The following is a 12,856-nucleotide window of genomic DNA, read 5'->3' as shown; positions in this document are numbered from 1 at the left end:
AAATCATAGGTTGACTGTGTGTGGTTTGATGGCAGGTCAACAAAAATAGAGTCTTTGTGCCCTTACTTCTGCTAAAAGACTTAGATTGACATTCTGGAAGGATAATACCATGGCTGCCTTTGAACGATGGACAGAATATATAACTACACTTGCAACATGAAAACAGATTGCTTTTAGATGTAGATTGTGTAAGGATAAGTATAACGACATCTGGACATGGGTGGTGCTGTGGTCTAAACCACTGAGCCTCTTGGGCTTGCCGATCCGAAGGTTGGCGGTTCAAATCCGTGTGTCGGGGTGAGCTCCTGTTGCTCCATCCCAGCTTCTGCCAACCTAGCATTTTGAAAGCACACCAGGGCAAAGAGATAAATAGGCAAAACTGTGTCAGGAAGGTAAATGGCGTTTCATGCGCTCTGGCACTCGTCACAGTGTCCTGTTGCACCAGAAGCAGTTTAGTCGGGCTGGCCACATGACCCAGGAAGCTGTCTGTGAACAAATGCCGGCTCCCTCAGCCTGAAAGCAAGATGAGCGCTGCAATCCCACAGTCGCCTTTGACTGGACCTAACTGTCCAGGGGTCCTTTACCTTTACCTTTAATGGCATTTGGATTGCTTTATGAAAAGCATAATGACTTTTTAATAAGTTTATATTTGTTACAATAATTGTAATACCTCAGTGCTCTTTTTCTAGAAAAAGAGATGCCGGAACTCAACATGAATTCCTCCCTCATTCTGTTACAACGGCAATGGCGCCCACCTGAGGTGTGCTGGAATCGAGTTCTGGAATGTTCCGCCTGAAAAAAAAGCCTTGGTAATACTTACCTACTGTATTGTACCACAGTTTCAAGTACTTTTCTCTTTGTTTTGTGTTGTGTTGGCTTTTCCTCAAAAATGTTTACTTTATTTCTCTACTGAAAGTTTTCAATAAAATATATAAATATTTTAAAAACCATGGTTGCAAGCAGTGTGAAAAAGAGCTCATCACGACATTCCCCAGAAATACACTTCCGAAGGAGGGTACAAAAAGGCAAACAGCTGTGTTAATCCCTAATAAAATAAATAAAGGTAAAGGTAAAGGTACCCCTGCCCATACGGGCCAGTCGTGTCCGACTCTAGGGTTGTGCGCCCATCTCACTTAAGAGGCCGGGGGCCAGCGCTGTCCGGAGACACTTCCGGGTCACGTGGCCAGCGTGACAAAGCTGCTCTGGCGAGCCAGCACAGCACACGGAAACGCCGTTTACCTTCCCGCTATAAAGCGGTACCTATTTATCTACTTGCACTTAAGGGTGCTTTCGAACTGCTAGGTGGGCAGGCGCTGGGACTGAGCAACGGGAGCGCACCCCGCCACGGGGATTCAAACCGCCGACCTGACGATCGGCAAGTCCTAGGCGCTGAGGTTTTACCCACAGCGCCACCCGCGTCCCTCAATAAAATAAAATACACTCTCCCAAAAGTGGCACTATACGGAATTTATTAGGATCAGCATGACTACAGTTATATACAAAGTGAACTGGGAGTAAGTTCCATTGAACTCAATGGTGCTTTCCATGCAGAAGGTTCCAACTTCAGTCCTTGACATCTTCCCTTAGAGGGCCTTCTGGTAGCAGGACTTGAGAAAAACTCAGCCTGAAGTCCAGGATCAATTGCTGTTTATCCAAGTAGACAATACTGGGTTAATAGACCAATAGTCTGAGGACACAGGTTATCGTTTTCCTCTCCCACTTGACAGGGTAACATACTTCTCCCAGATATACCAACTAAATAGTTAGGAAGGAATAGATGTACAAACATAACTGGAAATCACTTCACAAACCTATGGAAATGTCATCATCTGTTGTAGGAAGTAGACCATTCTAAGTTGGGGTGAGCCTGGCCTGGGCAGATCTTATAGAGAGGAGGAACATATGCTTTGGAAAAAGGCAGAGATATGTTTCCTAAATTTCTGCCCCACAAAGGCATAGATCACAGGGTTGATGCAACAGTGGATCGCAGCAATTGTCTCTGTCACAGAAATGGCTACAAATAACTTGTTCTCAATATTATTCTCTGAGTTAGATGGAAAAAATGAATCTTGAAAGGTCTGCAGCAAGAGGGCAATGTTGTATGGCATCCAGAAGAGGAAATAAACAATCATGATCACGGCAATAAGCTTGACAGCCTTCTGCTTTCTCTGATTTCTACCCTTAATCAAAATCATGATAATCCACATGTAACAGTAGATAATGATGACTGCAGGAATGGCTAAGCCCAAAATGAACTTCATTAAAGTTAGAAATTGCTTCCATACTTTTTCATTTTCTGAGGGATAATGAATGGTACATTCGTATGTCTCATTTGCCTTTTGAACATGGTGAAATACAAATTCTGGCACAGAGGCTAATAAGACCACCACCCAAGTGACGACGCTTGTGACGGTGCCATAGGTGATCGTCCTGGCTTTTAATGCAAACACTGCGTGGACGATGGCCAGGTATCTATCGATAGTCAAAAGGATTATGAAAAAACTTCCGCAGTAGAAGCCTATATAATAGATCCCAAAGAGAATTTTGCACATTGCAACTCCAAATATCCACTCGTGCCCTGCGTAATAAGCCCAAAATGGGAGTGAGAAGATGACAAGCAAGTCCGAGATGGCTAAATTGAGCAGGTAGATATCAGTCATGCTCTTGAGCTTCTTGCATCTGATGAGGATCAGCACCACCAGTGAGTTGCCCAGCAAGCCAAATATGAGCACCAAAGAGTAAAACGGTGGCAGAAAAGTAGTTGCAAATACTTCTATAGCATGGCTGTAGACTAGGCCTGCGTCAATATTATAGTCAGAAGTTGTCGCAATCCCATAATCTGGCATCATGGAAGAATTGTTCATCTTCTCGGTCAAGGAATAAGAAATATCTACATGATACAAAAAAACAACAATAAAATATGTAACTATGTATTTTAATAAGTGATGATCTTGAGTATTTAGTCTGCTGAAGACAATCAATATGATGCCTAACAGGCTAGGTATTAACAACAAAGATTAAAGGAGTGAGAGATATGGAATAAACTGATTTTAAAATATAGGCATACAGTAATCCCACAGTTCGCACGAGGATTACATTTTGGGGATTGCACCGAAAACCATAATCACATATAGTCAAATATGTGTGACTATGTAGTCACATACAGTCATACCTTGAATCTCAAATGCCTTGGCTCCCAAACAAATTGGCTCCCGAGCGATCAAAATTCAGAAGTGAGTGTTCCGGTTTCCGAACGTTCTTTTGGAAGCCGAACATCCAATGGGACTTCCATGGCTTCCGATGGGTTGCAGGAGCTTCCTGCAGCCCATCAGAAGCTGCGCTTTGGTTTCCGAACATTTTGGAAGTCAAATGGACTTCCGGAACGGATTTAGTTCGACTTCCAAGGTACAACTCTACAGTCAAAATCACATATAGTCTGTGGTGGGTGGGATTGCCAAAATTATTTTTCCCTGCCCCTTTTCCACCCCTTTAAAAATATTTTTATTTTGCAATGTGTGTAAAACTGAAAGTGCACAAGTTAAATGTGTATAAATTGTGGACTTACTGAATAATGTTCTAATTATCTGGCCACCTTCTTCTCCTGAACGTCTTCACTGGTACCTAAGAAATTGCCTTTTACTGAATCAGAACATTGGTCTACCTAGTTAGCTATTATCTACACCAGTGGCGTAGTGTGGAGGGTATGAGAGGGGTGGTTGCTTTGCGCGCATTTCGGGGGGGGGGGCTGATTCTCATGCCTCTCCTCCTGGGCTTCACAACCCAGGCCCAGGCACATCCCAGCAAGCCCCATGCTTGCCTGCCGTTGGGGTTTTCTGGGCCCAGAAGCCCGGTCTGGCCTCACTGCTGCATCACTGGCAGAGGCCGTCAACCACGGATGCGCTTGCTCCCTTCCTGGTGCGACGCGCTCCCTGGAAAGCGGCAGGAGCAGCCCAGACCCAAGATGAGCAGGCATGGATGGAGGGGGCACTCAAGGGGCAACCCCCGAGTGCAGCCCTGCCAGTGCTCCTCTCTGCGGGCTTCACCAAGGGCCACGTCAGCCGGTCAGGCTCCCCTCTGTGCAGGCAGGCAGGTTGCATACCCCTGGAGCCAGCAACCCTTGCTATGCCACTTTCCAAAGGTGAAGATGGGTCCCTCAATCTCCCTCAATCTCAACCAAAGGGACAAGCTGAGAGCTAGAACAAACTTTCCATTCCTCGCTGTCCTCTGCTCCTTTACACATAGGGCACGTGGGACCTTTTCCTTACCATCACACCCCCTTAGGCGATTTCGGCTCTGCAGTCCAGTAACCTTCAGATTCGCTTTTCACCTCAAACCCACTCCCCCAGTTCCTTTGCCACAGCTTCTGCATGTTGGCAAGCAAAGGACAGGACCATGGACGGGGGAAAAATATAAACCTTCAATTGGTGGCCCCTTTTCTTTGTCCTGTCATGAGGGTGAGAGCTCAGAATGTGACAAAGATAGGGAGTGTGAGGGTGTTGTTTTAAAGGGGAGATAAAATGAATTTCTGCCGCACTTTAAACCTGTGATACTGGCAGCATGAAATTAATAGCACATACTTCCGGCAAGTAACTGCGTTTAGGACTAGGGTGTTAATATGTACTTAGTCTTGCTTTCCCTCCTTCAAATTTACACTATGGCTATAATCTATGAAAATTGTCATGCTACTTTAAATGGAGTTCCTTCGGAAGAGAGGCATTGATTGTGAAACCACTCTGGGAAGTTCAGTTGTGTGAAGGGAATAGCGGTCTTCTAACAGATCTTGGCACCCCTAACAAATGACAGTTTCCAGGATATTTGCGGGGAAGTCGTGACTGTTTAGAGTGGTGTAATACTGTTTTAAATATATAGGACAGGTGGAGCCCAACTTATTCTAGGGGAACTGTATTGATTCAAAATATAAATCACATCATTTAAGGACCTTCTCAATAAACTTACTCTCTATGAACTATAGGATGTAGCATTTGAGAGACTCCATAAATTTTATGCTCACTTTGAGATATAGATGTAGATGTTGATACAGATAGAATTAGATATACAGATAGAAATAGATATAGATAAGATTAGTAGATTCTGGGGCAGGAAATGAAATATGACATACTAGACATGTCAAACACTTGTAATCAGTTTTATTTTCTTCAAGCCCCCTCCTAGTCCCACATCCAAATGAGTTTTCCCACTGATACTGTATTCAAATAAAGATTCTTTTGGGCTAGCACACAAATGACTCTTTCTGAGATATTTCTTGATCACACATTTACTATGCTTTATACATTTAGTGGTGATAATAACAGAAAAAACCGAATACTCACCAATCTGTGTTTCACACTGATGAGAAGAAAGTCACTGATTTTGCGACAAAGCAAGATTCTGTGCCTAGATTTCGAAAGGATTTATCCTTTCCTATGCTGAAAATGAATGCTTAGTAAGAAGTGAGCGAAAAATGTCTCATTTTCTGAAAATGACCTCACTGAAGGACCATTGCATATCCCTTTCAGTCGCCGTGTTCATGGAGACTGCCAAGCGATGAGGTTTGATCCAGGTGTGGATAACCTGTGCTAATATTATGCAGGTCTTGTGCCATCAGCTTTGCCCAAAGACCAGCTGTATCACACACCTCCTGCTTCTGAATTGTGCCAGTTGGCCATTAGAAGAACAACAGTTCAAGAATTGGTAGAGTCAAGTTTGAGTTTGTCATCTTCCCTCCCATCCTTTTTCCCTTGTGTATCTTTTTTCTTATTATTATTATCATTATTAAGATTGTATGCTTGCAGGTAGGGACTGCCTTGTTTTAGTTGCTACACAGGGAGCCTTTGGGGCTCTAAATAATGAATCATCCAATCAAGTTTAAAACATTCCTTTTGCAAACTGATCCTGCCTTCTCCTTAAACAGGAACATTATTGTTTATTGTTTACTGAATTTATATGCCACCCTTTACCTTTGAGCCAGCGTGGTGTAGTGGTTAAGAGCGGTAGTCTCGTAATCTGGGGAACCGGGTTCGCGTCTCCGCTCCTCCACATGCAGCTGCTGGGTGACCTTGGGCCAGTCACACTTCTGTGAAGTCTCTCAGCCCCACTCACCTCACAGAGTGTTTGTTGTGGGGGAGGAAGGGAAAGGAGAACGTTAGCCGCTTTGAGACTCCTTAAAGGGAGTGAAAGGCGGGATATCAAATCCAAACTCTTCTCTTCTTCTTCTTCTTCTACCTGGGGGGCCTCAGGGCGGTTCACAGAATAAAATCAAGATATAAATCCACAAAATACATAATAAAAACGGATCAACCAAAGGCCCAGTTAAAAAGGAACATTTTTGCCTGGTGCCTAAAGGTGTGTGATAATGAAGGCACCAGGAGAAGTTCCCTGGGGAGAGCATTCCACAGATGGGGAGCCACTGCAGAGAAGGCCCCGTTCTCGTGTTGCCACCCTCCGGACATCTCAAGGAGGAGGCGCACAAACATTCCCGTGTGGACAACCCAACCAGGTTTACCAGCTTCAGTGAAACAATGAGGCCTATGTCTCACATGAGTGACAACAGATACAGCAGAAGGGATAGAGAGGATTTGGGCACACGGTTGAGCACATGCGTTGCAGTTGGAAGGGTTCAAGTTCAATCCCCGACACACCTAGGACTTATTTTTATAATATAAAAATGCGTAGTAAGCCGCTAATTGATTTGCTTATATTGTCGATATCGTTGTTAGAGTTGAAAAACCAGGGAACTGAAAATGTGTGCCCACATTAAAAAGATTATTGCTTAAGAAAACATACCTGCATTTATACTCATCAAAGCCTAATGGTAGAATTCAGATTTAGAAAGACTGGAAGCTGCCTGATACTGGTTCATCGTTTGCATGCAATGACTGGCAGCACCTCTCCAGCCTGTCAAGCAAGAGGGTTTCCCTGCCCTACGCAGAGCTGCCTGGGACTGAACTCAAGACTGTAGGGATGCAAAGCAACTGCACACTCAGCCATGACCCTAGGCATGCTTAGGGGAAACCCACTGAAATAAAAACGAAATCTGGATCTGGTTTCTGTTCTTTTGGAGCAGAGGTGGGGAGCCTTCATCTGTGCAGATGTTGTTGGACTACAACTCCCATCAGCCCTGGCTATTGGACATTCTGGCTGGCGTTCATGTGAGCTGTAGTTCAGCAACCTCTAGAGGGACAAAGATTCTCCACTTCTGTTTTGGATAATACAACTCATTGTCCTCTGCGTATGACTTTACTCCTAACCTCTAGGTCATGTGCCCCTTAAACAAACTAAGGGTGGATCTACACACCGGGGGGAATGCTATAAATAACTCATAAATTAAATTGTTATAGCAAAAGAAAAAAAAGCACTATGTAAAATCGCATAGAAAAGTTTTGTGTTCTACAGCGCCATCTGGTGTTGCATGTTTATAACGCATTCAAAATGCTGTTTCTTGACTAATGTAGCTGAGTCCATAGTGTAACTTTCAGTGAGCAAATACTCAAAAAAACAATTGCATGCATATATATGTATGTCCAGCCAGGGGAGTTTATATTATGACAGTGGGGGAAACATCAAAGATAGATGTTTCACTTCTTTTGTGGATAAGGTTAAAAAGTCAAGCCCAAATCTTGCACAATGGCCTTTAAAACAGCCGAGTGACAATTGCTGCCACACTCAGGATCTGAGTTCTATTTGCAATGATATGCTTCTGCAAAACTCTTCTGGGTGAGGCCCTTAGTCATCTTTCACATGAAACTGAACCATGTAGACTACAGCATGATTACAGGGTTGTTTTCTGCCTTGACCTCGGTGATCAAAATGCACCTATATGTCCTTTAAAAGGACCCGTGACATTGTCCAAAATCTGCAGAGATGCTGATATTACAAACTGTAGCATGTAGTAAACTGAATATGTTGTTGTTTGCCTTTCCCCACCAAAATACAGTTTTAATATGGATAGGATGTTAAAATTAAGATTAAACTGATCATGCCATTATCTCAGGGGCAAGCTACATACCCTCCAACATTTCTCCAATGAAAATAGGGAGGTCCCATTCCATAAGGATAATTTTACTATTTGTACCCTACACATCTTATTGCACTCTGGGCAGCTTCCAACATGTATGAAAACATAATACAATGTTAAACATTTAAAAAAACCTTCCCTATACAGTATTGCCTTCAGACGGCTCGGGGGTTGGATAACTCCATACCTTCCAACATTTTTCCAATGAAAATAGGGACGTCCTATGTAAAAGCAGCCCTGAGTTCTCACTGGAAGGACAGATCCTGAAGCTGAGGCTCCAGTACTTTGGCCACCTCATGAGAAGAGAAGACTCCCTGGAAAAGACCCTGATGTTGGGAAAGGTTGAGGGCACAAGGAGAAGGAGACGACAGAGGATGAGATGGTTGGATAGTGTTCTTGAAGCTACCAGCATGAGTTTGACCAAACTGCAGGAGGCAGTGGAAGACAGGAGTGCCTGGCTTGCTCTGGTCCATGGGGTCACAAAGAGTCAGACACGACTAAACAACTAAACAACAACAACCTTGTAAAAGTGCGACATTCCGGGATCAGATCAGAAACCGGGACGGCTTCTCTAAATCAGGGACATCCCTAGAAAATAGGGACGTTTGGAGGGTCTGAGACCACACATTGTACACAAAGATCTGGAAGGAAGCCACAACAGCCATTGCTATCTAAAAGTAAAGAAGTCATAGTTGTGAGTGAAGGAACCTCTGAGGCATGGAGAAAGGCAGCAAGGTGCTTTGCCCTTCCTTGCAAACTGTTTTTCTGCTCCAAACGACCACCTGCTTTTTCTTTCTTAGGGCTGCCATATTTCAAGACCTAAAAATCCCAACACAAAAAGTAGTTGAGCTTTTTTAGGGCAATCGCCCGATAGCACCACAGCCGAGCCAGAGCCGCCCATGCCTGAACCTGAACCAGAGCCCAGGTTGCCTCAATTTCCAGGACATTTGCTTTAAAATGTAAAAATTCCCCCTGGATAGGTGTGTAGGACGCCCAAAAGAGGACATGTCCAGGAATCCCTAGGTGTATGGCAACCCTATTTTTCTCCACCACTGGATTCCAGCACAGGTTTATGAGGATAATCACACTACCTCTGAAATTCCGTGCTGGGTTTTATATCTGTTTTTGGCTGGAGGCTGCTCCTCTTCTCATAGACAGTAAGTGCTTTTTAGTGTTCTCTTCCACCATATTTTCAGTGCACCGAATGGAAATGTTAAAGAGCAGAGCACTAGTCTGTGAAAATTCAAACCTAGACCTCTACCAGAAGCAAATACTGTATACTTCTAGAAGAATAACAGGGATGTGCTATAAGCCAAGCTTTCAGTGCCTGACTTTTACATACCCTAAGCTTTTTAAGACAGGATGAATAATCTTAAATACATTGATGGCTGTGGGGCTTCTGTACCATACTTAGTTCTGGCAATACTGATAGTACCTAGAGCTTAGATTCAAATGTTCATGGAAATGCAGCCAGCTCTTCCATCGCTACTTCCCACTTAGTGGACATGTTGCTTTGTCTGGTCTCCTCTGCCACGAGCCAGCCCCCTTCCTCCCTTTCTTTCTTTCTTTCTTTCTCTCTCTCTCTCTCTCTCTCTCTCTCCCTTCCTTCCTTCCTTCCTTCCTTCCTTGCCAACCTTTGTGTCTTACTGTCTATTTGTAATGTTTCCTGATTCTCCAGAGGTCAATTGGTTCTCTTCTGCAAGTCTGCCACTCCACAGTTAGTCCTTCATTTGTATCCTGTATATTTTACTCTGCAAACTCCCTGGCCAGAGATTGTTTATATTCTAGTCAGGATCTTCTGTCCACTTACTGACCTTATTGAGATTTGGTTTGATGATAGAATAAAGTTTTATATGCACAAATGAGCAGGAGCTTAAAAAAAAAATGAAATTCCGTTCTGGAGAGGGAAGAAGATGGGGGTAATTTTCCTGAGGGTTAACTATTTTCCCTTTCACTTGGCGGAAAATGGCTTGCTCCCAAAACTGAGGCAAGCATGGCAAGTGCAGTCTTGGCATCGGTGATCTCAAGATTGGATTACTGCAATGCTCTCTATGTGCGGTTTCCCTTGGGTTAAATTCAGAGACTGCAGCCTGTGCAGAATGTAGCAGCTAAATTGTTGACTGGGGTATCTGCTCTCACCAGTAGAATATGTTAGACTCCAGTGGAAACAAGAAAAGGGGAAGCGGCCTACTGGAGTTGCCATTGACAACCACTCTTAGCCTCCCTTTTCTCCCCCCCCTCCAACGGGCGGGCCCCTTCTGGCCCAGCATGCTTTGCACACACCCAACATGGCGGTGCCCAGTCCCAGCACGTCCCGACCGGCGCCCGCTTTCCCTTTTCCCTTCTCCGCCTCAACGGCCAGGGCTGAAAAACCCGCGGAGGGGCAGCCTCTGCCGGCTGCTGAACCAAATAAGAAGAAGCCGCCCTGTCGGGCCTGCACGGACTTCAGGAGTTGGATACGGGATCAGAGGAAGCAGTCGGACCTGCTATTCTTAAGGAGGCTAACGGAAAAGAAGACTTGGAAAAGAACCTCCTGAAGCTTCGGAATGACCAGAAAGAGGCTGTGCTGAAGTTTTCCATCACGTGGAACACAAACTCGCGGAACTACCTCGAGGCTCAGGCAGTGGTGGAAACCCTCCTCAAGCATGAGACGCCAGAGAGCCTCTTGCAATACGAAGGGATCAAAGCAGCTGTGGAGTCTCTCCTACCATACACAGAACGGCACTTCCAGAGGCTGGGCTGGTTACTGCAGGCCTCCATGTTCCTCGATTTCATGTGGCAAAACATGAAGCTGCCTGATGCCGCCAAGTGGGACAAGGAGATTGACATGTGATGAGCTTTGGGTGCCAGCGGCATGCGAGGCAGAAGAGCTGGACACTCCTGCCAAGTTGGCACTGCTCTCACCGGTGGAATATGTTGAATTGGTTTGTAAAAAAAATTCCCACAAATGTACGTTTTTCATTTTGTAAAGGCATAAATCTCCCAAAAGTGTCTTCCTACATACGTCCCTTCCCCATCCCTGTTAAAAATGAAATAAAATTATTTAGCATTAAAAAAACAACAATTTTTATTAATTTTTCAGTTTATACATCTCAAAATAAACGTTTTACATAATATGATGTAACAATTGACTTCCCTCCTTCCTCTTTCATGGTTCATTTTACTTATCATCATTCCGGCATATTTTACTATAGCAAATCTAATCCTTTCTCCATTTTACATCCTTCAAATATTTACCATACTGTTGAATTTATCTAAACACTACCAGCGTTTTCAATTGTACACAACTGTTTTCTAAATATTCAGTAAAAAATTTCCACTCTTCTTTGAATAAAGATTCTTCTTGCCCTCTTATTCTATGTTAAACCTGCTGCTTCTGCAAATTCTATCATCTTAAGTTGCCAGTCTTCCTTACTAGGGATCTCGCTTATTTTCCATCTTTGGGCTAGCAAAATTCAAGCCTCTGTGGTGTGTGGAGGTGGGGGGTGGGTGTATATGCATGCACTTTGTTTGATTAAAAAGCCTCTCATTACTGCCTTACTGGCATCCCAAACCATATTTAGATCTGTTCCTTTATTAAGGTTGAGGTTGGAAAATTCTTGTAGGGAACATATTCCCTTATTAACAATTTCTATATGATGTAGTATCACATCATTTAGCCTGCCATGGTCATCAGAATACCATTGTGATCTGATAACGTCCTTGGTTGGATCTCAACCTTTTTTACTCTAGTTGTCAGGTCTTTCAAAGCCCATAACAAGTCTTTTCTACTTGAAGAATTGTTGCGTTTGAGAAAAAAGTGGATTCCCGGACCAGTGGGTGTCTGAGACACCAAAGATCACTTAGATCCATGTTGGCCACCATGTCGAAGAAAGCATTAGGTAGTTTCCCTTCTTTAGAGTCTGATTTTCTTATAGATCAGTCTAAATCTAGGGACACCACACCCTTAAAGTCACCCATCAATATTTTTTTGCCATCAAATATCAAACAGTTTCTCTTCTATAGTTTTGAAGAATTCAGCTTTCTGCTTGTTAGGAGCATATACGGTAATTAAACAAGCAAAGAAAACCATTATAGTCTACTCTGATCAAGGAGTATCTTAATAAATAGGAAAGAAATTTAATCAATCAACCACAACATGCTTTCATTTCTGACAGCAGCTGTCAGACTGTTGTGAGCTGTCCATATCCTTGTGTCCAAACGTCTTCTTTGACCTCATTAGTGGGAAAAGTTGAAGTGGGATTTCTGTCTCTGTGTCGATTAACCTGGTGAAATGGTTTGAAAAGTGTATTGGTTTTCAGAGACAATAGAATTTGATGTAATTTATCAGAACTGAACATTAGCTTCTATCAAGAGACGAGTACTCGCACCTCCACCAAAAGCACCGCCTTTTGGAAACTTAGAGGAGATATGATAGCTATCTTCAGATATTTCAAGGGCTGTCATATGGAAGAGGAAACAAGCTTGTTTTCTCCTGCCCTGGCAGGTAGGACTTGAACCAGTCGCTGGTGCACGCTTTCTGTTCTCATCCTGAAGCAAAGTTCTTAAGCTGAAGCACTATTTCTGGGTTAGCGGAGTCTGTAACCTGAAGCGTATGTAACCTGAAGCGTATGTAACCCGAGGTACCACTGTACAGGGAGACCAGGCAGTTTCAGTGCCTGTCATGTAACAGATGGCTGGATGCAAATATTTGTCTCACTAGTAAGGTATACATGGGGGTTGTACACTAGACTGGGCTGAATCCAGAACTGAAAGGGGCCTATTCTGGGGGATCCATGGTTCACCTGAATCAGATGGAGGCAGTCCTGATTGCTGTGGGTCAGGTGAGGTGACCCAGAGTGA

General features: G+C 43.8%; 1 protein-coding gene across 1 annotated transcript; it reads right to left on the bottom strand.

Moving 5' to 3' along the window:
• Positions 1-1,454: 1,454 nt before the first annotated feature.
• On the bottom strand, positions 1,455-5,418 carry LOC310745511 (C-C chemokine receptor type 5-like). Its single transcript, XM_083578238.1, has 2 exons — positions 5,331-5,418; positions 1,455-2,890 (listed from the first exon to the last, which is right to left on the bottom strand). The coding sequence occupies exon 2, from the start codon at positions 2,862-2,864 to the stop codon at positions 1,884-1,886; it is 981 nt and encodes a 326-aa protein (XP_083434364.1). The 5' UTR covers positions 2,865-2,890; positions 5,331-5,418; the 3' UTR covers positions 1,455-1,883.
• Between the last annotated feature and the right edge of the window lie 7,438 nt (positions 5,419-12,856).

Source organism: Podarcis filfolensis (genome assembly GCF_964270895.1).
Source record: "Podarcis filfolensis genome assembly, chromosome: 12".
Taxonomy (NCBI): domain Eukaryota; kingdom Metazoa; phylum Chordata; class Lepidosauria; order Squamata; family Lacertidae; genus Podarcis; species Podarcis filfolensis.
Note: the sequence above shows the minus strand (reverse complement) of the source record. Positions and strands in the feature narration are given on the sequence as shown.

Excerpts from the sequence above, each read along its gene's own strand:
- LOC310745511 (XM_083578238.1), bottom strand. The coding sequence starts at position 2,864 with ATGAACAATTCTTCCATGATGCCAGATTATGGGATTGCGACAACTTCT.